This window comes from Cyanistes caeruleus, chromosome 26, assembly GCF_971803275.1.
Source record: "Cyanistes caeruleus chromosome 26, bCyaCae1.hap1.1, whole genome shotgun sequence".
Taxonomy (NCBI): Eukaryota; Metazoa; Chordata; class Aves; order Passeriformes; family Paridae; genus Cyanistes; species Cyanistes caeruleus.
In genome coordinates, this window is record NC_141726.1 from 5171672 (window position 1) to 5197993 (window position 26322).

At 43.9% G+C, this 26322-nt stretch overlaps 1 protein-coding gene across 1 annotated transcript; it reads left to right on the plus strand.

Annotated features, from left to right (window-relative positions):
• The first annotated feature begins 548 nt into the window (after positions 1–548).
• Positions 549–26322, plus strand: CLIC4 (CLIC family member 4). Its single transcript, XM_086863565.1, has 6 exons — positions 549–711; positions 14507–14616; positions 19280–19405; positions 20207–20313; positions 21524–21705; positions 22438–26322. Exons 1-6 carry the CDS (start codon positions 640–642, stop codon positions 22600–22602), a joined length of 762 nt encoding a protein of 253 aa, XP_086719691.1. The 5' UTR covers positions 549–639; the 3' UTR covers positions 22603–26322.

Consider the following 26322-nt stretch of genomic DNA (forward strand, 5'->3'; position numbering starts at 1 on the left):
TCTGTGAGGGGGAAGTCTCTAGATTTTAAGTTTTTCACTTGAGGGTGAGGCGGTCTGAACCGATGGCGGAGGGGACACATACGCCGACCCTCTCCTCGGGGCTGGCAGCACTCACCGGGCTGTGGCACCTCCAGGGCCGCTCCCAGACATTGTCACCGATCACGGCACCAGCCGCGGGCGGTGTCGCACAGCCGGGGAGCCCATGGCTGACACGGGGGTGTCCCTGCCGCCACGGGGGGGACCGCGGGGACCCCCGTCCCTGAGGGGAATCCGCGACCGCCATGGCCGGTGCTGCCCCTCAGAACTGTCCCCTCACGGCGGCCACGCCCCTCAGCGATGTCCCCTTACGGGGACCACGCCCCCTCATGGAGGCCACGCCCCTCAGCTATGCCCAGCATTGTCCCCTCAGGGAAGCCACGCCCCACAGCATAAACCACGCCCCTTTAGCGACGCTCATCAATTATTGCCCCGCCCCCTCCTGAGGCCCCGCCCACCCCCGCGCGGCCCCGGCGGGCTCGGAGCGCGGGGCGGGGCCGCTCTCAGTCGCGCGCAGGGCGGGTGAGGGGAGCGGAGCGGCGTCGCCGTCCCGGCTGTGGCAGCGGCGGGCGAGGCGGGGCAGGGGCTGCAGCAGCGAGAGCAATGGCGCTGTCCGTGCCGGTCAACGGGCTGAAGGAAAGCGACAAGGAGCCCGTCATCGAGCTCTTCGTCAAGGTACGGCCGAGAGGAGGCAAAGGAGGGGAGGGGAGGTGGGGCGGGGGGAGTCTCGTCCCGTCTGGGCGCCGAGCGCGCGCGCCGCGACCGTTGGGCGCTCCCCCCTCCTCCCTCCCTCCGCTTTCCCGCCCGGGGGGCTCCGGCTCCCCTCACGGCTCCCTGCGGACCCCGCTCCCAGCGGACCCCGCTCCCCGCCCGGGGAGCCCCTCGGAGCTCCCCCGAACACCCCTCGGGCGCGGCGGGCTCCGCTCGGGGCGGCTCCCGGCGCGGTACGGGCACAAAAGCGGAGCCGAGGGCGTGTGCCCGGCGCCGGGAGGGAGTGCGGGAGCCGCGGTGAGTCAGAGAGCGCAGATGGAGCGGCCGATAGCGCCGGCGGACCGTAAGCAAAGTCACTTTTTTGGGGGCGAAAAGTGCGACCCGGGTGCGTTTTGCTGGAAGATTCTCCGGCCGGAGCAGAAGGTGCCGAGGGTGCGGGGCAGCACCGCGGGCAGCGCTGGCACAAGGGAAGAAGCGAGCGCCACAATGGATCGCCCTCACTCGGCATTGTGTGCCCGGCAAGGCGCAGGGAGGCGGCAAAAAAAGGCAGCAAAAGCACGAGTTACTCCTCGCTCCCCGCCCCAAAAGTCTACTTTTTATGACGGGAAGCGAATATGTAAAGTAACACCGGGTTTTTATCCAAACTAGAAGAATGAGCATGTGTTGTGCTGCCCTTATCTGGTAAAGATACCATATGGTATCTCCACATGTTTTGCATTCATTTATTGCTGTATGATGCAATATTTTGCATCCTCCGGGGCTCTGGTGATGCAGCATCTTGCTTTTACTTCATATCAAAAGTAACACCAATTACTCCGTGCAATCTTCTCCTTCTGTGCTTAAACGTCCTTTAATGAAAGCCTCTGCCGAAAAGTATTTAAATTCTTCAGATGAAGTTTCTTCCAATTGCATTAAGAAAATCAGATCTCTTCATCTGGGAACTTGGGAATTGCTTTGTATAAAAACAACGATGACAAACATGAAAATTTCCAGCTAAAGCTTTGAAAATAAGTTATTAACTATAGATTTTAGTTCTTAAATGATACTCTAAAAGTGTTGAATTTTTCCTCTTTTTATATTTCATAATATCAAGAGGCAGTAACGGGACCCAGGGAGAGCATTGCAGTGGAGGATTCCAGACCTGATTTTGGTCAGAATATTTAGGCTCTTAGTGCAGAGGTTAGAACTTTCAACTGCAGCAATTAAGTTACACATTACTTTGAATTATTTATAGCAGTGGATCTTTAATATAAGATGCCAATTTATCTTCATCTATCCTAAAGTTTGTCAGCTGATTTTTCTTATTTTTAAACAAACTCGAGCAGTGATTGATGGCAGAATAATTTGGGGGCAGAGGAAAATCAGCTTTGTGGGTGTGCTTAAAGAGAGTATTTCATGCATGAGGAGTGGCATGGAAGAAGCTGTAAAAATAGTTTTGAGAGAGAGGAGTTCATTCTGATTAAATCAGAATTGGACCAATAAAGCTGTGAGATTATATGAAAGGGGGAAATCAGGGATTTTTTCTGTCCTTTTCAGTTGAAATTTCTTTATTGGCATGGGTATAAGAAGGCTAAATTTGGGGTTATCAGTGAGAATTTTTTTCCCTTAAGGAAATATTTTTCCATTGTTATGGATGACTGCTGCACACTGAGCACTCTGCCCTAAGGATAAAGTTCACATTAAAATAAGTTATTCTTGCCTCCCTTCACCATGGTCTTCAGGTAAGGGACAACCCCCAGCCCACAGACCAAAATCGTTGTTTCACCTGGGTGTTCCTGCCTGTCCCACACTTTACTGAAGCTGTTGAGGGTTATCAGGACAGAGTTTTTGTAAAGCCAATAAAATCTCATTTTCTGAGTCATTTAGTTGCTCGCTCCAGAAATTGCTAGCAGAATATATTTATTGAAGACATCCAGCAGCGTCTGTCTAGAGGAGCTCTAAATTTGGATTTTAGTGTTTATTTTTTTCCTCTGAACAGGACGCTCACTTGCAGTTTTTCTAAGCACTTGTGGGTGCAATTTAGAAAAAAAAAATCAAATTACTGAGAGTTTCTCCACGCAGATAATCACTTTTCAGGCCGTGTCTGGGATCTACCTGTGCCCTGTTAGCCAGGGAAGCTCTTCAGGTGGAGGTAGTGGAAAAAGTTCTGGACCAAACTCGAGCTCTCAGCCCAACTCCTGCAGCCCAGGGGCGGTGACTGCATGACCTGAGCACAAAGGATTGTAGCAGCCAGACTTGAGATGAAACAAAGGTAGGGATTAAAGCTTGAGAAACAAACCTGTGAAGCAGGAGAAAGGGGCTGGCTGTGTGCCCAAACCGTGGGGTTTGAGCCTTATTAAATTGTGATCAGTAACAGAATAGGATGGGCACGGCGTGGGGAGGAGCACACACAGAGCTGGGTTCAGTTCAGAATTACTCGGTCAAGGTGTTGTCACCAGCACATTGACACGGTTTTTTCCCACAAGACAATGTATCAATCTGCTGTAACTTGTATTTTCGTAGTCCGTGCACTATTAGGGTTCTTAGGTAAGAAAATCTGTTACAGAATCTGTTTCCTGGTGTTACAATGAAAACTTTCAGCACTTTTTTATTCCAGAGCTGGTGGGCTGCCTGTGGTCTCTTTTAAACCAAGTGTAAATATTTTCTGAGTCTTTTCTCTTGAGAGCTGATTAGGACAAAACCAGTGATGTATTTGATTTCATTTAGTTTCCTCGTCTGTTCCATGTTTTATTAACGAGGGAGGCTTCTATTGTCTAACAGGAATATTTTATGTGCCCTAGTGGCATTTCAGAGCAGTGAAGACTGCATTGTGGTGAATGTGCTCAGAGAAACTTGAGCTCTGGGATTTGAGTGCAGCTCAGACAGGTCACTTGGAATAATAGATGCGCTTTAGTCGATGGTGTGAGGAATTTTATTGTAAATAAAAAACGTGGTGAAGTGATTGGGTCAAATAGACCCACTCACCTGTGGAAAACACAGGACAGGTATAAAACTGCCTGTGCAGTTCCTGTAAGGGAGGATGGAGCTGCCAAAAGCTCAGCCCTGGGCGTTCTGGAGGGCACTCGGTGATTGCATCCTCTGCTAACACCGAGGTGAACAAGTTCAGTGTTAAAGGAAACAAACAGCAGACTCCACAGAGTAGACACAGTTGTGTATCTCTGCAGGCATGGCAGAGGCTGGAGCAGGGAACCAGTGAGCAGCCCCTCTCCACTGAGTAACGTGTGTGTACTCGCTAATTAATCAGACCTTGGATTTCTGGCAGCTCTGAAATAAGACATCATTGCGAAATGGGGCACCTGTGTTGAAAATCAGAGTCTACTATCTATTTACCTTTGAATTGTCTGTCAGTACAAAAGAAAAAACTGCAATTTCACATTTAATAAATATCCCACTCTGAAACACTCCCAGTGATTGTAGCAGAAGCTTGTCTCTGTTTTTGTGTGTCTGAACTGAACAGAGGTTTGGCAGGTGAACTGTTTGTCTTCCGGGCTCGGGGTCTGTTTTGTTCAGTGCAATGCTGGGGCTGAGGCAGGAAAGGGATGTGAGCATCTCCAGCAGCAGCTCCACAGGATGGATTTGTGTGGATTCAGGTCTGCCTTTGTCTCACCCTGTGCTCATTCCCTTACGTAAGCTCTGCTGTGACACTCTGCAGCTCTGTAGCTTTATATATTGGTTTATAACAAACCGTCCCTGAGCTTGTCATCAATTTTTGGTTTTTTTCACCCACCAAGTAGCTGTACAATTTAAAGGCACATCAGTACAAGGAAATAACAGGATTGGAGACATGCAGTGCTGCTTCTCAGAGATAGTCTTGGCAGGGTTATTGCTTGATAATCTTATTAGATAAGTCTCCTCCTTATGCACCAGATCATCCTTGGAGGGTTTGATGTAACCTCGGCAGCTGAGAACCTCCTCAGCCAGCCTTTGATATGTGTTTGGTGTAGACAGCAAAATGTCATGTGAGGGTTATTGGGAGTGTTGTAAAGGAGCCCTTTGTAAACTGAGGTGTAACCATTTAGTTATATCCTGTGCTCAGTGGGCATAAATCAGGCCTTTTCCTTCTCTGGCCAGCAAACTGTAATTCCTGTAAAATCTGCCTGGGAAAGTCCTCACAGCCAGAAACATCCTCAGCTTTTTCATTTGAGTCTGGTTGCTGATACAGGGACTGCTGCTCTCGGTACAGAGTTGTTTAAAAGTACAGAGATGGTCTCAAGTGTAAATGTTAATTTTCTTTTTTTTTTTTTTTGCAAATCATTGGTAAGTAAGCTTAAAACCTCCTGGCAATCATTTCTAGAGGGATTACACAGATGAGCTAGCTTTCCTTCAGTCAGGAATTGCTTCTGAGTAATGGTTGTATTCCCTGGCATCCCATCTCCCCTTCCCAGTAATTAACATCCAGACAGCTCTGATTGTCAGGAGAACTCGTGTTTGACTTTGCAGCTGAAATGTGTCTTAACACTCAGGCACTTTTCCTCCTTTCCCCTCAGAGGGATCTAAATACTGTGTGAATTCCCAGATTTGAGCACAGGCTGAGGGTTGGGCTGGATGGCCACAGGCAGCGGTGCTGGTGAGTCACTCCCTCCGTGGGACACACGCCATGGACACATTCCTGCAACACAGATCCTGCTACAAAAGACAAATCTGTCCTCAGTGTTCCCAGCTAGGATTTCTTAGGGTGTGCATTGAGGGCTTGAAGTAGAAGGAAAAGCCTGTGTGTCACAGCACACTCTGTGGGGCAAACTTTAGGGCCTGGAGGCTGTCAGAAGTCAGTGATAAAGGAACACTGAGGATCCAGACCTCGTCCTGATGTTTGTGTGTCAGGGTGAGTGTGCAGTGATGAGTTCACCAAGCAGGGAAGGGTATAGTGAGCAGCATTCTTGTGAAAAATGTATAAAGAGAGTGGGATCCTCTTTAAACAGAGTTTTGTGTGGAAATAAAGATACTTGATTGTTGAGAAGTAACGAGATAGGAGAAATCCCCACATCAGCTTAGGGAGTGGGTGGCAGGCCCTGCTAATCTGGCAGTGGGCAGCACTGGGACAGGATTAGCATGCTGAGAAGTTGGAAATCATCCCTCTCCCAGCCTGGAGTGACTCATGGCACTGTCTGGTCCTTCCATGGCTATCCTGACCTCATCTTGGGCATGGAAAGAGTTCTTTATTTGAGAAGCAAGCCTGTCTTGGAATGGGCAGAGCAGAGAAGTTGCTGGTTCCCTGGATGTGGATTTCTGAAGGCTGAGTTGTCTCTTCCAGAAATCTGTGCTTGGAAGAATCTAACTGGGGAATTCCTTGAACTCCAAGCTAAACAGTAAGCTGTGTACTCTCAGAAGTGACTATTGGACTCTGAAGTTTGATTTTTTTAAAGTGTTCATTAGCTCAAAGGGACAAAAAAAAAAAAAGTGCCCTGGACTGTTATTTTCTCACCAGTGTGTGTTCAGATTGTGTTTAAATGAAACATTTCTTGAGATGTGACAAACACAAGGCCTGCAAGCTTTTGTAACAGTGCCTGCATCAATCCCAGCTCCTGGCCAGGCTGGACATACCACTTAAAAATCCACAAGAATGACTTTAAGGACTGGTTAACTGTACTTGGCAGTGATTGGATTTGTTGCCTTGTTTTGGTAGATGTTCTCTTTTCCCAGTGAACTGAGCAGTGCAATTCTGTAAAGCCTGAACTGGACAGTGTGGGAGAAAACAAGGTGGTTTTTGTCTGCCAGGGGAGGCACTTAGTTTGTCTAAGACAACAAAATTTAATTAAGGTGGTGGTTGGTTGCAAATTGATGGTTCATGGAAAAATAGTTTACATCTGTGTTTGTTATCCATCTAATTTGATTTTTATCTTCAAAGTTCTTGGTAAATGACCTGTAACAAACAGCTTATTGTCCTAATCAGGTTTGAGGATTTTTTCCCCTGCATATTCTTCAGTATGGTATTATGTAATTTTAGTCTTGAAATAGATGCTAGGTGCTCCCTTGTGGTATTAAGAGTTTGTGCATATTTTAACAGTGAAAACACCCAAACTCAAAATTATTATGTTGTCTTTACAGGGGTTTCAATAGAGGTCTGACTTCAGGAGCTTTAAATCCTTTATTTAGAATATTATTTTCTCTAAAGAAAAAGATAACAGTTGATTTTTTAAAACTTGCTTTGAGTAGTTTGGGGTTTTTAATTCAGGTCAAACACATTTGTGGCACAATCTGGATTTTTAAGGTGTTTACTTCTGCTGAAGTGAAAAACATAAGTTAAATGCTGTTAATTACAAACATCTTTGTGTGGGAATTCTCTGGGAGTTCAGGCTTATTCCTTGTATTGTTGGCCAGACAAAGGGCAAGGAACTTTCCCGAGGAAAGGAAATGACTGAGTTCTGCACACTGAATCTCCATATTAGGTATAAACTAAATATAGGAGTGTAATCCAGGAGTGAAGTCATATCTGTATATTTTCCCGAGAAGAGCTAATGGGATCAGTCAGTGCTACTGGACCAGCCCCAGAGTTTTTTGCTCTCTTGGAGCTTTACTATTTTGGCTGGACTTTACTGCTCTGTCCTTTGGAGAGCTGCTTTTCTGAAATACAGGAAATAGATTTTTTTTTTTTTAACATGGGTTTCATCTAAAAATAAAATCAAAGCAAGCCTAAGGAGATTTCTGCAGCCTTTCAGGGTGTTGCTTTAGGTGTCCTGGTGAGACACGGTGTTCTGGAGCTCAGGGAGATAAGGACACATCCCAGAGGAGAAACTCTGATCCCATCTCCCAGGGGAGGAGGAATTCAGGGAGGTGCCTTTTACCTGTGCATTGCTTGTGTTGGAGATAGAGCAATCCTTCCCCAAAGCCTTCAATCTGAAACAGAAACTCCAGCCCCACTCTTGGGTTCAGATAATATTTCTCCCCCCTGAGGTTCTGAACGTGCTGCTAGCAAGGGAACAGGTTCAGGACTGCAAAGGTTTTTGGGAGGCTGCTGAGAATTTGGGCAGTTTGTCTTCACTGACACCTCTTTCTGTGGGCACTGCTGCTGTGGTTTTAGCTGTACATCCTGTGTTTTACCAATCTTAGAAGCTGCCAGCTGGTGCCTTTTGGGCTGGGATTTTTGACATGAAACTCCTCTGGGTTTTGTTGCTCCTGGGAGGGTTCAGTCCAAGTCAGCTGGGCTGGAATGACCTGGAGGAGGAGGAGCAGCCCAGAGTGAAGCTGGAGCAGCTCTTGGTTGTTCTCTCTGCTCATCTGCCCAGCCCCTGGCTCATCTCCCTCTAAATGAGGTTATAAAATACCACAAACACAGCTCTGTCTTTTCCTGTGCCTCGGAAGTGATGCACAGTCAGAGGTTTATTTGAAGAACTCTGAAATGCCACAGATCCAGATTTGACTCGGTTCTTCTGAGCCCCAGTGACAGAATTTGCAGTTCTTTCCTCTTTGGTGCTTCATGATTTGGTGGGGGAGGTTTGGAAATGGATCTCTTGGGCTGTAGCCAAGGCACACACTGTACTTGAACAAATTTAATAAGTCCAGGGAGAGAGAATCACTGTCATGAACAATTCCTGCTCTAGGTTTATGTGCTAGAGACCCAAAGGCAACTTTCAGGCAGTGTAAGAGAAACCCTCAGTGCTGCAGAGTTGATTGTCTGCTTACAGTTTCCTACCAGGATATTGCAAGATGCTGTCAAGATGTTCCCCAGCACATTTTAATCAGTGTGGCCCTGCTGATCGTATTGGATTTGTTCAACACGAGCTCTCTGTTCAAGGTATTGCCACAGCAGAGATGCCAGGCTTGTGCTATTAGTGAATAATTGGATTTTCCTGTGCCAGGGCAGGAAGTGTCTGTCCTGAGTCTGTCCACAATAAACCCAGAGTTTTGTGTTCCTGTCATTAAGCTCATTTCTTCGCTGAAGAAAATGGTGATTTGTATTTAAAGCAGGTTTGGGACTCTCCATCTGATTCTCCCAAAGGATGAGCATGGAATAATTCCTGTTCTCCAAAGGACTAAAAGCACTTAATTAAATTCTGCTGAGTTATGAACTTACTTCCACACATCATGAGAATCCCACAGCATTTTCCAAAACTTTTCAGTGAGAATTAGGCAGCAATGAGCAGTTGCAGGACAAAACTGCTAATTATTTTCTTGGGAACAGCATCAGAGGGCTAAAAATAGCATCATCCCAACATGGTCAGTGGCTGTTGCAGTCCAGTGTGTGACACAGTGGGGGCTTATCAGAAAGGTAATGACTGGAGAGGCTGACAAACATTCCTTTCCCTGCTGAAAGGGCCAGATCTCAAATAAATGCAGGGACTTGAGTTAATTATTTTGAAGTATTTTGTGAGTTTAAAGGAATTTCAGCTGAAGTGGAACTTGAGTTGGTTACAAATGGTGATAGGGGCCATGAGAGGCAGTGGTAACTCAGGTTGGTTTTGCCCTGGGTGTGTTAATGTCAGTCAGCATATAGCAAATATACACTAATTATCTTGGGCTAATTCTCTTAGAGAATTCCAGGTGTGAGCACTGACCTGATGCTTTTTGTTTTCCATTTTCCTATGTTTTTTCCCAAAGGAATGACTATTTAAAGTAGCAGTGATGGCCTAACTTGTTCAGTAGTGCTAAATTTGGGCAGGGTGTGGTGGTTGTGACTTGAGAGTTTACTTTGACACAAATTAAAAATTCGCTTTCTAAAGGCACTTCTGATATCCTGAACCCTTTGCAGGATATGCTGTTGGTTTTTTCTTCCTAATTCTCCCCTTTCCTGATTTTGTTCATCATGGCAGGGAAGTTCTTTGGGCTCTCAGCCTCATTTTTGTGCCACCTCTGTGTTGAAATGCTCTGTCCATGTGTGCTCTGCCTGGTGGCACAAGGAAAACCTTTGCCCTGGAGGTTGTGGCCCCAGCTGTGCCCTGTCCTGGAGAGGCAGAGGTGGCAGGAGGAAGTGTCCCTGTCACTCAGCCCTCTGATTAAATCTGGTTCTACCGGATTTAGGGCCTGACTCTGCCTTGCTCCCTGACCTGTTCCTCCCCTAAAAACACAAACCACCTCCCTTCTCAAACTGCAGGTCTGGGAGGGTGAACACTATTGCAGATAAGCCTTTCCAGCCCTGCACCTCCCCACCTTGACACTTGTTTTGCTCTTTGAACAAGAGGAAAATAACAATATTCATCAATATTTGAGCCACTTTAAGGCCTGCTTTGTTTTGCAGAGTGAGAGTGTGCACAGAGCATCCCTGAGGCTCATCCAGCCACTGCCTGAGCACAGGGAGCACTTGGAATAATGGCACTGTGGGGAATACTTGTTACATGGATTATGGTCACCCCTTCCAAGGGTGTAATTCTTTACATGTTATCTGAAAACACCCTCAATCAGCACCACGGAATTCTGTCTGTTCAGCTTGGCAAGATAAAGGTCCAAAGGATTTGGGCTGATCCAGCCAGACCCTTTTCACGTGTGGCACATCAAACCACTCCCTTCTGTATCCTCTCTTCCTTTATCTCAGACCTTGGAATTGCTGCAGGTTTTTCACTTGAATCGCCTTGTTAGTTCACCTTAAACCATTTCCTCTCAAAACAGTAATTCTTAAAGGATTATTATTAATTACTCAGTTTTGGAATGAACTTACTGCTCATTAAACATGCAAAATTGATTGTTATCTGCTGGTTTGAGGCAATGGCTTTTCATCATGCTGGGTTGCTCCTGCAGTTTTCTCAGCAGGTTTGGTTTTCATTGTTAGAACTCAAGACCTATTTGAAGATTACTGAGTTCAGAATTTGAACATATTCTCTCATTTCTTTTCATTTCCCCCCAATCTGTTTATTGGCTGGAACATTATTCTTGTAGACTTTGCAGATTTCCTCCTCGGGGCAGTGGAGATTTCCTTGGTGCTGCAGTCAGATGGATCCAGTAGTTGTCTTTGGTGAAAAGTATTCTGTGAGATGCTTCTAAAATATCTTTATCCCTCTTCATCTAAAGTTCTTTTACCACTTCTGGTATGTCAGATCTGGGAGAAATTCCCTTGAGACTTTTGGATAAATTAAGAAGTGCTCTTCTGTTGTTCTGCCCTTTCCTTTTATTTTTGCAGGCAGACACTGAGCTGTATTACATTGCTCATCAGATGAACTTTGACTTAATTATTTTTCTGCAGTTATTTCATCCTCTTTGGGAAACCTGTAGTGGGCTCTTTTTAACTGGTTCATATTTGAAACAATTTTGCAGAAATCTTTGTGACCAAGGATTTCTTGAATTCTCAGATCTGTGCTGGATAAGAAGGCTTCTGTGCCCTTTTAATGTTTCTTTCCTTGTCTGGCTTTTTGTTAGTCTTGCAATAAACTTCAGCACTCCCTTGCTAAGGTAAATCCACACAGGTCCTCGTGTCAGCACTCAGGTTAATTTTTATGCAGCTGTAAAGACAAACATTTCACAATTTAAATGGATTTTTTTTCTTTCTCTTAGCTTGTTCAGCCACTCAAACAGATGTTTGATTACTTGTGCTCTCTGGGGTTTTGTTTTTTTGGAAAAACAGTCTCATCTGAATGAAATCACTGTTCAGAGAAAGGGAGGAGGTGACTTCTGAGCTAAGCTCAGACTTGCAGACACTGGGATAAGTAGTTTTTTAGGGTTTTTCCCTTTCCAAAGGGAATTTCACTGTGGAAATTACCAGGAATTTCACTGTGGCTGTGATAAACCAGGCTGATTTCTCAATGAACAGCTGATCTGTGTTACTGCCTTGTACCCTCCCATTCTTGTTTGAACTTCCTTTCTTATTTAATGTTTCTTTAAAAATAGCTTTATTTGTTTTCACAGAACACTGTGGAGCAGTGCTCTGGCGGGGTGTGTGCTCTGCTCTCCCTGTGCCACGTCTTACAATTAACAAGGTCCTTTTTGCCACCTTTTCAGAAGCTTTTTGAATTCAATTCAGTTTGTAGAGGGTAACACACAAGTGAAAAATTCCATATTTCCTTGTTGTGTGAGAGGTGTGGCACTTTTCCTCTGTCTGGTCCTAATCCCAAACTCACAATTACAATTGAAAACCTGAAATTCAGTGAAATTAGAGATATGTTGAGGTTTTTGAATACATATCCTTCAGTGGATGATGGTAGAATTGGAAATTAGCCCTAATTGCAGGCAGTTTGGCATTAGTAATATTACTGGTAATAAAGATTTTTAGTCTGGTTTTAAAAAGGATTTGAAAGAAAACCCCAAAGCTTCTCGGTATAAAATGACAATAAACTTGTTAAATAGCAAATAACCTATGCTGAGGTTAGTGCAAAGAGGTCAACATTTAATATTTGCTTTATTCTGATGGTGAGGAGGCTCAGACACTGGAATTTTATGGCCTGAATTCAAAGACAGGGTGATGACAAGCAACAACAAGTTATTCTGTGATTAGGATTAGGTTATACCCTGCATGACAAAAATCGTGTCAGATTTCAGAATATTCTTGTAATATGTAAAGTTTAGATTTTACTGCCAGCACACACTGCACAAACACTCTGTTCTAGCAGAGAAAATCAAAGCCAGGAGTGATTCTTGCAGGAGCATCCACCAAATGCTGACCCTTGGAAGAGAATCCAGAGCTGGCTGTTCCTGAGGAGGGGCTGGAGCATCAAACACAGAGCCACAAAATGGGCCTCTCAGGCAAACAGTTACAGAGCAGAATTCCTTGGCTCCAGAGCACTGGAGCCAAAGTTTCTTGGCATTCTGTGTGCATTCCTTTTCCAGTATGTGCTCAGAATAACTTGGGACTTTTTGGAGCAGAAGTGGGACAAACGTTTGCAGACAGAAAAGTCTGGGCTCCGTTTGAGCTGTTGGGCTTTGAGAGTGCATCAGGGTTTGTTCATAGCACTGAGTGTTATTGGGCTCTAATCCCCTCTGCTGGCTCAAATAATCCAAAAAGCCTGCCTTAAACTACAGCACATGCTGTTGGTTGGCTGTTCACTTTGAGTGTTGCACTTGTGTTGGGAGAGAGGGAAGTTTGGGGATAAGTAAATGCATTTGACCTTTCTTGGTCACTTTAGGAGGATGGACCTTAATGAAAGCCACAGGTCAGTGTTATACCCAAAATTTTAAACAGCTTTTTGTGCAGTTCCATGGTTTTAAAGTAGCTTTGGTTTGGATTCCTGTGGATCAAGTAAAGTTGAATGGGGTGGGGGTTTCAGCCTGTGCTGTTACTGCAGTGTAAGTCAGGCTTTGCTTGAAATTTGAAGACTCAGATCAGTTCTGAGTCAAAGGATTATTTCTCCTTCAAAGCATGAATTACCCTGGGCAATACAAAACATGTATTTTCCTTAGATGACATGCAGTGTTGTGTTTTTCAATCCCTTTTTTCCAAAGGTAGATCAGATCTGACACATGACAACAGAAGAAGCAGATGAATATAAATCTATAATTTACCTGTAGGAAATGGCAGTTCCAGTGTAAACACAGGGATCTAACTGTGGTGGGAATTGCTGAAATCCAGCCTGCTGTGTGCTGGGGACACAGTGATGGGTTAAATATTAACAGGTTATCCTTTTTCTGGATGCTTCCAGAATTCAGTCTCCTGAGCAGACACATGGCAGAGTTTAAGACAATCCATTAACAATAATCTGCTGCAAGTTTGACTCTACTGTCCAAAGATAAAGTGAGGAATTTGTAATTTATGGCAGAAAGACAACTTCTTTTTCCTTTCAAGTCTTCAATAATGACACTAATAAAGGTTTGAAGAAAACTGACTCTGTATCTACAGCCAGGCCTTTGGAAACTCTGACAGGAGGGACACTTGCAGAAATTAGTCCATTAGCTGTAGGAACATTAATTAATTTATAAATCCTAAAGAAACTCAGCTTTATCTTCAAAGGCCCCATGACTTTGCAAAAACATCATTCTGACAGTTTCACTGAAAAACTTTCTCTTTTCCTGGGCTTTGAAGATCCTGCTGTTACTCTTCTTAACTTGCAAAGTCTTTCTGAATTCTCCTCACTGCGATGATGAAAGGATTGGCCAGGCTTTGAGAATTGCACTGATGAAAATCACTCTTGGAAGGACTCTAATAATAATAATAATAAGCAAAATAATCTAATATAAAGTACATATCAGGATAATCTGATATATATGGCTGCTCTAAGTACAGTTCTCAGAGGATTGAATTTTATAACAAAGGTTTCCAGTGCCTCATTCTAGCCCAGTAAAAACTAAAATTTTCCAGCTCAGCAATGCATCCTTCATTGTCAGAGAGATGATGAGATGTGTGCTATCACTGGGGAGCTCACTGCTGCTTTCTAATGGGCCTTTGTTGTGCTAGGACAAAGACTGATTGATAAATTGCCTATAAAAAGTGGCTTTGGGATATTATTTAATTGTCAGTGAAGTCTCTATGTACTCACAGTTATGTCTTTCCTCACAACACCTGCAGTACAATCAATTCTCAGTTCCTGGCTGCACTTGGCTCCCTGGAGTGCTGCACAGGGAGAGATAGAAGCACTGAACTGGAAGATGACTCCAATTAATTAGCTATGCCTTGGAGAAGAAAGAAAAAAAGAATAATAAAGAGCAAAGAACAGCATTGACACTGGAAAACTGCCATCAGAAGGTGTGGCTGCTCAGAGGAGGATGGCAGCTGCAGCATTGTCAGTGGCAAAGATAACTGAAATATTGTTCTATACAGTTTTTGAGCTCCTAGAGGACATGACAAACAAAAAACTTGACAAATGTGGCAATTTCAGTTGTACTGAGTGTGTGTTTACCTACAGATGTTGCAGTGTTTGTGAGATGGCACAGCCCTACCCAGATTAATCTCTGTTCTGTCCTGCAGGCTGGCAGTGATGGAGAGAGCATAGGAAACTGTCCCTTCTCCCAGAGGCTCTTCATGATCCTGTGGCTGAAGGGAGTCGTGTTCAGTGTCACAACAGTGGACCTGAAGAGGTAAGAAATACTTGATTTATTGGGCCAGCAAGAGCTCAGCACCCTTGGTGGAACAAAGCTTTGGCCAGAGCTTTTATGGCCAAATTATATTTCTGAAATTAAAATCTGTCCTAATGAGTGACTGAGGAAACTTGGGTGTAAATGGTGCATTTATTGATGGTTTAACCAAAAATAATGGGTCTGGTAAGTTCTCCTGAATTTGTTCAGTGATGCTCTTCTGTAAAACTCACACAAAGTCTTTTATAAGTGAATATTGACTTTTTCTTTAATTTCACATCAAGATCCCCTAAGTGGAGACAGATGGAAATTTTTAATCAACCACCCTCTGGTCAAATCTCCAGTGATGGATAATTGTCACAAACCATGTGCAGCCTCCTCCTTTTCTTTTTAAGATTATTTTAGTTATTGTGCAATAATAATGAAAATACCTGCCCATGAGGTAAATCCAAGTGAAATGGGTAGGAATAAAATGTGAAATATTCTACCTTTGTTCAGTGTCAGCCAGATAAGTCATGATGCTGTCACCTAAATTGCAGCTGCTCTATGAAATGAGTACCTTGGTGGCTAAAAACAGTGAGGAGCGAATGCAGGAGTCTTAATTTCCTCAGACTGGCCATTCTTTTTTATGAAAGTGCTAAATTCAGCAGGGGCCTTGTGTTTGCTTTGGGTGTGAAGTCATGTTTTCCCAGCACTGATGGAAAACTCTGTTGGTCACAGCTCTGCAGAGAGGAGGAGGCTGCCAGTGCCTCCAAACCTGAATTTCAGGAATAAAGCCAAGAGAAACAAAGTGTTCTGCACTGAATCCAACATAGAAAGGAGAAATCACCCTGCTGGACTTAACCTCTTGTGATTTTTTTTGAGGGAGGTGACTTGTTTGGGTTTTAAAAATCACTGAAGTTGCTGCTTCAGTGCTGGCAAGGAGTGTTAAAGACTTCCTTGTGTGGTGAGGGGCAGAAAGCAGCTTTTGTCAGCTCTGGGTGCATTTGGAGCTGCTCAAAGAGCTTTTTCTGGCCAGTGTAGGATTTCCCTGCAAATATTGGTGCTGCCAGCCCCATAAACCAAATGTGTCACATTCTCCACCGAGCCCTGCCTGTGGTTTGTGCAGACTCAGGAGCAGAACTTTTGCTTGTGGGCTGTTGGTAGTTTGGGATTTCCTTTTCCTTTAATGATGGGGTTGTTTAAACCCATTGCAGTTACTGGGGATGGGCAGGAGGAGGTGGACAGAGATATTTTAGGCTTGGAAGGCTTTTTACTGCTGAACCAGTTTAGATATCATTAAAATGCCAAATATTCCTGATGAATTGGCTTTATTTTGTGTCCCCTTGGCAACTTGGAGTTAATTGGATGGGGGAATGGGATGTAAGACTAACTTTTAGCATATAAATTGGTTGCAGATGTTTAAAGTTGACCTTCCTTACACAAGGAAAGCTTTCTTTCAGTTTTTTTGGGGTTTTTTTTTTCTGTTGAGGAGGGGAAAACACAAAATAAGTGCAAAATTAAAGATCTGCAGGGGAAGAGGTCAAATAAACCACCTTTGTGTTGTGCACTGAAGGGGTTCTCTGGGAAAGAAAACAAAGGACCACTGAAGCTAATTCGGGTTGGAATAGATATTGATACAAACTTAATTCCTTTTAGACTTTATTTAGATGTCCATAAATACAACTTTAACACTGTGGGTTGTTCAATACCCAGTGGCAGAGTGGTGCAGCTCATCCAGCCAAGTGCTCAATAGGAAAAGTTTGATATCAGATGGCTCTGTTTTCCCTTGTTATCACTACCAGAATGATAAGAGATGTTAGGTGGTGCCTTACTATTGCCACAAGAGACTGCTTTTATGAGCACATTATTCAATCCAAACGATCTCCTCTGCTCTTTGTTCCTGTTAGACACAAACTCAAAGAGCAGAGCAGGAATTGTTTCAAACAACTGAATTTATTTTGTTGGCCAAAACCAGAAAAAAAGGCTTTGCCTGCCTTTGCCTCGTAACATCAGTGCTGCACAACAGCAAGGCCAGTGCTGTCTGTTTGTGAGATGAAAAGGTCATGGTTGGGTACAAATTTCACAAGTGAGGGACTTGGGACACAGGAAAATCTGAGCCTGCCGTGTGTTTTCCCCTCCAGAGCTGCCCTGTGCTAACAAAGGCACATTCTGAAGTTCTCAGCCCTGCTCTCAGCACACAGAACATGCACATAGGCAGAGGAGGAGGAGGGCAGTCCCACCCTCTGCAAGGAATCAGCCATTTCTTCCCTCTCTTTGGGCACACAGAGGCTTCATTCTTCCCTTCTGGGCAGCAGCATTTCAGTGCTCACAGCTCTGGCTTGTTCTGGAGGCCAGAGCAGAGCTGCAGTGCACAAACCATTTGTTGGGCTTGGAACAACACTCAGGGCCAGCTTGCCTTCAGCTGAGTGCTCAAATCCTGTTTGAAGCATCCTCAGTTGGAGTTTTTGCAGATCCTTTGACAGGCAAAGCTTAAATAATAATATGAAATATTAAAATTAACTATTAAAGACCACCCAGAGTTGAATCCAACTTCAACAGTGTGAAATTCAGTTGAGGAACTGGGGTTTTAGCACTGGCTTTTTCCCATGTTACTCTTCAGATCCTCATTGCAGTTTTTGTGTCATTTATAAATGTATTCCATTTGGGGGCTGGATTTTGTCTGCTCTACAAGAAATAATTTGCATGCTAATTACTATTCTGGTTTGTGGCAAAGCCAAGATGTGTTTACACCTTAACTCTGGGGGTAGTGATGGCCACATAATTAATGTGGCCCTGCCTCCAAAACCCCTGGTAAACTTTGGGGTAGGCACAAACCATCTTGGAATTATTTGGAGTGGTTACAGAAGGATTTTTTTGTTTGTTTGTTTGGGTTTGGTTTGTTTTTTAAGCTCTCCAGCTTTATCTTTGAAGTAAAACTTCTCTGTTACTTTAATTGCCTTCTTGTTTGCCTGTTAAGGGAATTTGTACTCTGAGCCTTTTAAGGCTGTTCCTGTGTGTTTGTGCTCCAAGGGCTGTGCTGAAGCAGGGCTTGTTTAAAATCCCCTGGCAGGAGTAGCAAACTGGAAGTCAAACCCTGAATTATGTTTGGACCAGGGCTGTGGGATCTTAATCTCTGCTTTCTTTCTCTTGAAGGATGCAGGTGGTGTGACTGGATGAGTAAAGTGCTCTGAGATGCACTCTGGTTCTTTGGAAAACATTTGTTGGTTAGTTCTTTGGAATGATCTGGTTTAGAGCTAAAGTTTGCCTTTGATAGTATCCCTGCAGATCCGGTGGTCTTGCCCCTGTTTGTTTGTAAAATAACATTCCTTCTGAGGAATTTTATCTGGCCAACATGGGGAACTGGAAGGGAGCCACGACAACTTCCTGTAATTGTTGGGAGTTACAAAGCTGTATTTAAATGAAGTGTTAAGCTACTTAAAGCATTACCCGATGAGAGATTTTAAATCCTAAAAGTGAGAGAGGGGTGGCAACTCTTAGTGAGAAATAACTTCTCAGAAGCTTAAAAATTGAAAAGAGTTGAATTCTTGTATTTATAAGGTTTCCATCCACTGGTTTAAAGCAGGGTGTGGAGTATTCTAAAGTATGAAAATCACTTTTCTCCTTCACACTTTGGCTCTATGAAAGGGCAGCAGCGGGCAGGACATGAAATTCTGGCAGGAGTTGTTAATTTTGTAAGAAATGGAAAACAAGATAGACTTGTAAGCTGGGCTCAGTTTAGAGTCCAGCTGCTCTCCCTGAACACGCTGCTTTCTCATGCTGCCCTGCAGGACATGTTGCCAGTTTAGTTTCCCTGTCTGGTGTTGTCAGGAGGATTCCTTGAACTGCAGTTCCAGTTTCCAGTAAATCCAGTTCCTGCATGCCTGGAGCTGGCTCAGGAACGTGGCCACGCTGGACAAGGCTCAGCCCCACTTCAGGCTTCTGGTCCAGCCTGGATTTGTCCAAGCAGGAACCAAGGGGCAGCTTTACCTTGGCAGAGTTTTCAGCTGGGCCAGCATTTGTTGTTGCTGGGCCAGTAGGAGGTGGTGGCCAGGCTGCTCTGCTCTGCCTGAGAGAGTTATTAGTTAGAAATAGAATTAGAAATAGCTGAGTATTTCAGCTTTTTGCTGTTTTTCTCATGTCCAATCCTAATGTGGGGATTCCTCTCCCAGGTGTGCTGCTCTTGTTTGTAATAACTCTTTTTTCACTGCAAACTGAAGAATAATTTTAAACACGATGTTCAAACATCTGCCAGCCTGCCTGGAACCAAACTCCCTGGGCACGTAATAAATGGTTTATACACTGGGCTGTATCAGAGCTGCCTCTTTCCAGAGCAGCTCTGTGTGAGGGGGGAGGATTAACACAGATTATACTATATATAAACTGTTCTGTAGGGAAAGAGGGAGAGTGTTTGTGTGGTGTGTGTATAAATATCCCTCTTCCAGTCAGCATTGTATTGATTTGAGAGTAAACACAGCCAGAGGTAGGAGGAAATTGTTTTAAACTGTTTTAAATTAATTGTAAGCAGGTGTATTCAAAAGGTTTAGTTGTAAACTCACTTTTTAGCAAGAAAACCGGTGGTGTCTACTTAAAACTGAGGATGTGAAAACCTCAGCAGTGCTTTTGTGGTTGTAGCAATGAAATTTTGTCCCCTGCTTACTTTTTCTGGGTTTGCATCTCACCCCAGGAAACCAGCAGACCTTCAGAATCTGGCTCCAGGCACTCACCCACCCTTCATCACATACAATGGGGAAGTGAGAACAGATGTGAACAAGATTGAAGAGTTCCTGGAAGATGTTCTGGCCCCACCCAAGTAAGTGTTAAACTGATAATTTGTCACCTCAGATAGGCACAGTTCTCACAGGGGATTTCTGCCCTAATTAAGATGTTCTTCAGCATCAATAAACTGAAGACATAGAAGTTATTCTTGCTTGTCATACCTCCCTCTCCTCAGCTCCCTCATCATTATATCAAAAGCTGTTTTCTTTCAAAGATTATTTTTAAATTATCCTTTGTATACCCTGGTCATCCCATCTGCACTTTCAAGCTCTTCCTTTTGGTGACAGGCACATTTGTGTCTAAATAATGTGAATGAGGATGAGTCTGCTGTACAAAACTTAGTCCTAAACTACAGTGAGAATCTGTTTTAATGTGTTCAAACTTTCTCCAGACTCATGGCTTTCTACTCCTCAGCTGGCAGGCAGATCTAGACACTGCCTTTAACAGACTGAACTGTTTTGCCTTTTTAGCATGGCAAAACTTCAGGCTTTTAAGATGTGGAGTCCATAATTGTCTGATGGAAATGGAAAACCCTGAATTTTGCTTACAGGTGCACGGTGTGCCTCCTTGGCAGCACTGGATTAAGGGAGCTCTGGTGCCCCTGGGCTGCCTCAGACACTCTGCCTGTACCAAATGTCTGATTCAGAAAGCAGGAATGTGCTTTGGAGTCCCTCTGGAAAGTGCTGGGTTTAAAAACCTTAGTGGGTGATGCTTCACTTCAGAAACAAATCTGGAAAAGGATAATTAGTAACAAAGTGCCATTTTGGGCTTGTTAATAGATAATGAGCACCATTCTGCTAAATGTGCTGTAGATCTGCTCCTTGCTGCTTTTCAGGTACCTGAAACTCTCACCAAAGCATCCAGAATCCAACACTGCTGGAATGGATATATTTGCCAAATTTTCTGCATATATCAAGAACTCTAGACCAGAAGCTAATGAAGGTGGGTCACTGGGGGGGACAGAGCTCTCCTGCTTCCACTGCCTCGTGTTTTTCAGAGCAGCTTTGTGGGAAGTGTCTCCCTGACAGATTTAGCTGCATGTTGGTGGACACTTGAGAGTCTCATGAATGAAAATCTTATTTAAGTTTAATGTCAAAGATTTCAACATTTCAAAGAGATCTTCAGTTCAATCAGAATTTCAGTGGGGTGTGCATGGTTTGTAAATATCCCTGGCACTGGCTCTTTGTGCACTCAAAACTCTTGAATGAAGGATAAATATTTCAACATCCAGAAGCAAATTTCAGGCAGAGTTTGTGTCATGCCCCAGTGGTTGAATTTCTGTGCATCTGTGAATTTTCTCCTGCACAGAAATTATTTCACCTCTCTAGGACTGAGGGCTTCCATTCACAGTTCTGAGCTAAGCTTAGTTTGTGTCTTTCTCATTAAAGGATAAAAACCTTTCTGTGTGGAGGGAAAACAGGAGATTTCACATGAGGGATCAATAAGTAGTAAAGAACTCACAGCTGGACCTTTAAGTAGTTCAGTACAAATCAATTTTGTCCTCAGAGTACTTAGAGGGAAAACCAAACTCAGGGAATCAGGATTTCCTTCTGCTGCATTTCAAAGGGAGAGATGCAAAGTATTTGTAAATAAATGTAAACTTTGCACAATAAATAATTGGAAATAAATGGGGATTTGATGGGATGTGCTGCCCTCTGCTGCTGCATTCCATAAACCTGCTGTTGCATTCCATATCCTGCACCAGCCTGGGTGCTCTGGGTTTGCTCAGGGCTGTTTGCTGAGCATGTGACATTAAACAGATTATGTTTAAATGTATATAAACCCCATCATAGCTTAATTCTAATCAGTTTAAGCCAGTTAGGCACAGTCTTAAGAAACTGACATAAGCCACTTTTTAAACCAAAAATAAACCCTTGTGGACAGTCTTACAGAATTTTAAATTAGTGCAAACTGCTGTATTAGCCAGCTTTTAAATAACCTGCATATGTGGGATATTTGAAGAGATTCTGGTCCAGCTGCAGTGTTCTGGTGAGCACAGAGGCAGCTCCAGCAGTGCTCTGACCACAAAAACTGACCAAGACTTACAAATCCTTCAGTGTTTCTGGGTAGCACAGGGATGTGGGGTTTGTATTTCAGCTCTGCTACCAGTCTCAGTTTAACATTTGTTTTGGAATCATCCCTTCCTGCACAGCCTTAGAACGTGGCCTCTTGAAAACCCTGCAGAAGCTGGATGAGTACCTGAACTCCCCTCTCCCTGATGAGATCGATGAGAACAGCCTGGAGGATGTCACAGTCTCCACCCGCAAGTTCCTGGATGGCAACGAGATGACCTTGGCCGACTGCAACCTGCTGCCCAAACTGCACATTGTCAAGGTAAAACCTGGGGGGGTTCAGGGGAAAATGCAGCAGGAAATAGCTCTGGTTTGTGACATTCCTGAGCCCAGCTGATTTCAGCTGAGCTGCACTGTTAACACCTGAAACCGTGCAAGGTTTGAGTCATTCCCAAGGGCTCTGAGCAGTGGAGCTCGGTGCAGGTGTGAAGCAGCAGAGGATTTGGATGGCAGGAGCCAAACTATTTCCCTGCCCTGACCCTGTGGTCTCAGGGAGCTGCAGAGCTCACAAGAAGGAGGAAGGTGAAGATCAGGTAATGGCTGAAGTGTCTGCTCACTTCTGCGAAGGAAACTGCTCCAGAACAAAGTAAATACACGGTGGGAAGTAAAGGGATTGTAAAAAAAAACCAAAACCAAGTTGGAATCTTGGAAGAGGCACCCTGAGGCAACCACAGGAGCGCAGATGTGCCCACATCAGTGTGGTTTGGTTGCTCTCCCTGCCTGCAGTGACCTGTGTCAGTTCTGTACTGCAGATGGAGCCACAGGCTCAGTTTCTGCCTCCCTGGGTGAGGAGAAAACCCCAAAGGGAGCGAGGCAGGAACAGCCCTGAGGAACAGCCAGGGCCAGGAGCATCCCCCAGGAACAGCCTCTGGAAATTTCAGGAGTCATTCCAAATATCCAAGTTGGAAGAATAACTTCACAAGAGAGTGACCAGGGCTGGAAAAAATATTTTAAGTTAAGAACATAAATTCATAACGTAATTCTTTCATTCCAGGTGGTGGCCAAAAAATACCGCAACTTTGAGATTCCCAAGGAGATGACAGGGATCTGGAGATACCTGACAAATGCTTACAGCAGGGATGAGTTCACCAACACCTGTCCTGGAGACAAGGAGATTGAAATAGCTTACAGTGATGTAGCCAAGAGACTCACCAAGTAATCAGCACTTGCGAAAGGATGACGTCCTGCATATCCCGTAACAACGCTTCTAACAGACTGCTCTTTTCATATCAAATAGCAATTGTTTTTTGCATGAACTCGCAGTTACTCCAAGTCACGGTGGATAGACCAGGTACAGTAATTACCTAAAGTTTGCAGACTTTAATTACAGGCTTGTTTTTCCTGACCTCCTCTCCCAGCCTTTGAATATGATCGATGCAGTCGTGTTCCCGTTGCACTGGGGTGACTCTGGATTCTTCAGTGTGAAGGCTTGTCTTGCCCCTGCTGCTTTTCTCTGTAAACATCTGGTCCATGATTTGTCCAGGAATTGGTTTAGGATCCTGTCTCACTGTATGGTACAAGGAATATTTATGTATTTTGGAATTTATTGCTTTTCCAGAAGATCTGTACACAGCTGTCACACCTGTGACACACTGAACTGTACCTGCTTGTCTATCCTATTTACATAGAGAAGGGAACTTAGTATCCAAAAGAGCCATTTGCAAAATATTTGGCAATGTTTTGTTGGTTTCTTTTGTTGTATTTTTTTTTTTTTAAATCTCTTGGATTTGAAGTCACAGTAATGGTTGAGAATGGACTCAACGTGAACCTTGGATTTGGATGACCTCAGCTTCAGGGAAGTTTGAATCCAGGCTTGAGAGCTGGGGCAGGAAGCTCAAAGCTCAGAGTTGATGTTTATTGTGTCTTCAGGAGCTTGAGGAGATTTAAACACCTGCATTGTCTGAATTTTGAGTTGCAGCAAACAAATAATTGTCAGGATTTACCATCAGGAAACAGCAGAGCTGGAAGCTGCTCTCTGTTCACTTTAAGAATTGCAAGTGGCTTTCTTTTTGGTAGTTAAGAGCCTTTTTTGTTTTGTATAGGTCTTTTTGGTGATTTTTACTTCAAAATCTGTTCTGTCATAGCCCAAATCCATGGAAACTGTAGTGTCCTAACTCTGGGTGGGGAGTAGCAGTGCAATGATTAGTGATGCAAAATGGACTGAGAGCCATGAAATGGGAATTTTTTAATGCCCTTTCTTCCCTGAAGAAAGCTAAAGTGACCTTTAAAGAGAACATTTGCCTTAAATGATAGCAGAGTTTGTTTTTTTTTTTTCCTGAAAGGAAATCTGGGAATTTTGTAAGGAAACGGTGGTGGAATTGAATTTATCCCAATTGTTTCTGTGCACCTGGACTGCAGTTTTGCATACTCATAATCATTGCACTACTAAAATCTTTTTACAGCAACACTGAGGAATAGCACTACAATTTTTTTAAAAGCAATTTTCAAATGTTTCTAAACCAGGGAATAGTTTTCTTGTTTAAAATTAATGGTTTTGATGCATGAAATAAACTGCTAGGTTATTTTTAAAAGACCATCATAAACAACTCCAAAGAATTCTAGACTTATATGCCTATTTTTTTGTAAAGATACTTTTATATTTAACTGATTTTAGAAGCTGGAAAGTGCTATTCCTGCTAGGTTGTTCTTGGAATATTTAACATTCTGCAATAACGTGGAAATGCTCACATAAACACTTTTATACACTAATTTTATTTTATTTTATTTTTTGGTAAGCACTGGCTTTCTAAAAGCAGCCTGACTTTTCTGAGCATCCTGCTTTTGCTACTTTATGTACCCCTGGAGTTAGCTCAACATAGAAGAGGTAGAGAACCAGATCCATATTTGTACACCTGGCTTGTGGTGCCTTGCCTTGCCTTCCTCGAGCTAGAATTCAATATAAAGGCACTTAGCAATCCTGTCACATCTCTTTCAAAGGCAACTCTCTTAGATACATTTAATCCCCGTTCTGAATTTTTACAGGAATGTTTAGGCACAGAGGGAAAATCCTGGGGAGCAAACCCAAACTGTAGCCCTTTAATAATTACTGTACTCTGATGTCACATTCCCCTCCTGAGTAAAGTTCCTCAGCCATAAGAACCCTCTGTAGGGCTTCAGTCTCTGCTACAACGTGACATCCAGAAAAAGGAATGACTTTTTTATTTAGAGAACAGCATTTTTAATGACACATAGGGTGAAAAAACCCCAAACCCAACCCTCCTTGGTTTGGTGCTCTTTGCAGTCATAGAGTTGACAAAGCTGTAGGAAGCAAGTGTTTGTGGGCATATCTTGAAGTTTTTAGCTCTACTTTTAAAAACAGATGAGGATGGCCCTTGGAAGTTGTGTTGATGGGGTTGTAGGAGTCAGGCTGTGCTCCCTTTCCCAGGGAATTATCCCTGGAGTGCAGGGCACCCACAGCCAGGAGCTGCTGGGGTGCTGCAGCTTCTTCTGGAGATAATCCATCCCCTCTGCTGTTCAGGCAGCCTTGAAACCATTCTGCTTCTCCCTCAGCCTTCTAATTGTGTCTGAGAGCTTGTAAACAGAGTTCAAGCTCTGGCTGTGACCACTGGGTTCCTTATCTGGGCACAGCGGAGCCTTTCCCTCGGAGGTGGAATTCCAATGAGCACCAGCTTGGCACTGCAAACTGTCCTGGGTGTCTCTTTGGTTTCCTGCTGCAGTTTTGTTGTGGCAGGAGCTGCCCCAGCCCCTCCTGGCTCGGGGAGGGAGCAGGAATCTGGTGGAGAGGAGCAGCTCCCAGCTCCGTAGGTGATCCCTGCAGAGCAGCGGGGAACGGCAGCGTCTGGTGTGGGCAGAGCACTTTCATCTGGCCCCAATCACCAGCTCCACACTAATTAAAAAAGCCCTTTCATAACTATGTAAATTCTTGACTTCTGTCAACTTGTTTACAATCTGATCTTTAAATGCATTTTTAATTTCATCAAACAGCAATTAATCTACCCCCTGTTTAAATTTAAAATGCTGCTTCTAGCCCCTTCTCCAATTTAAAAACAGCAGTTGCCCTTTCAAGTAGGCATTCCAGTTTGCAAGTTGGCTGCATGTATTAGCATGCTGAATAACTTACTTTATTCTCAAGCTGAAATATGCTTAAATTCACATGAAAACAGGTGACTTGTGTATTTCCTGAACACAAAGGGAAAATTCACCACCTGCACCCTGTTTTTGTGTGGGAGAACAGATTATCTTAGGTGCATTATTATTTTATTTTTCACTTTAACAAAGTTTTCCTTCTGCTGCCTGTTGAACAAGAGGCACGTGGGGCTCGTGGAGCAATTCCATCCCCTCCACAGCTTCCCTGGGTGTCCCACACGGGCAGTCCCAGCTTTTAGCTTCTCATTTTCCCATAAAATCCCTGTTTTCTCCACACTGGGCATGTCCAAACTGATCAAGAGCTGCGTGATAAGGAGAGAGATGTAATCAAATTTTTATGCTAAAGCAGCAAATTAGCATTTGGTATCAAAGGAGCACAGAGAGGAATAAATGGGAGCTGCTGGAGCCAAAGCCAGCGATGCCTATCTGGGTGCAGAACAAAAAGTGGTGAAGTGCAGGCAGCTCTGAACAGCTGAACACATCCAGGGAATGTTTTCAGGAGAAAGCTGGGACCAAGTGACAAATGCTCCATCTGCCTCACAACCTGTGCCACCAACTCTTGCCTTTTGTTCCTGGAGGGGGTGGGAGCAGGATGAGGGGATGGAGCCTCCCAAGACATCAAGGATTGGAGCGTGGTTTGGAGAAATACTTGAAGAGTTGATTCAATTTGTTGTAGTTTGCTTATGTCTTTCACTTTCTGGAACATCTTTTACAGATATACCAGTATACTGCTGGCAGCTATTGTTAAATAAAATTATATTTTCACTACCAA

Bases quoted from the DNA above. Each gene is read 5' to 3' on its own strand.
- CLIC4 (XM_086863565.1), top strand. From the start codon at position 640: ATGGCGCTGTCCGTGCCGGTCAACGGGCTGAAGGAAAGCGACAAGGAG. The intron at 14,617-19,279 runs GTAAGAAATACT...ATCTCACCCCAG, and splicing joins ACAACAGTGGACCTGAAGAG to GAAACCAGCAGACCTTCAGA. The intron at 20,314-21,523 runs GTGGGTCACTGG...CTTCCTGCACAG, and splicing joins TAGACCAGAAGCTAATGAAG to CCTTAGAACGTGGCCTCTTG.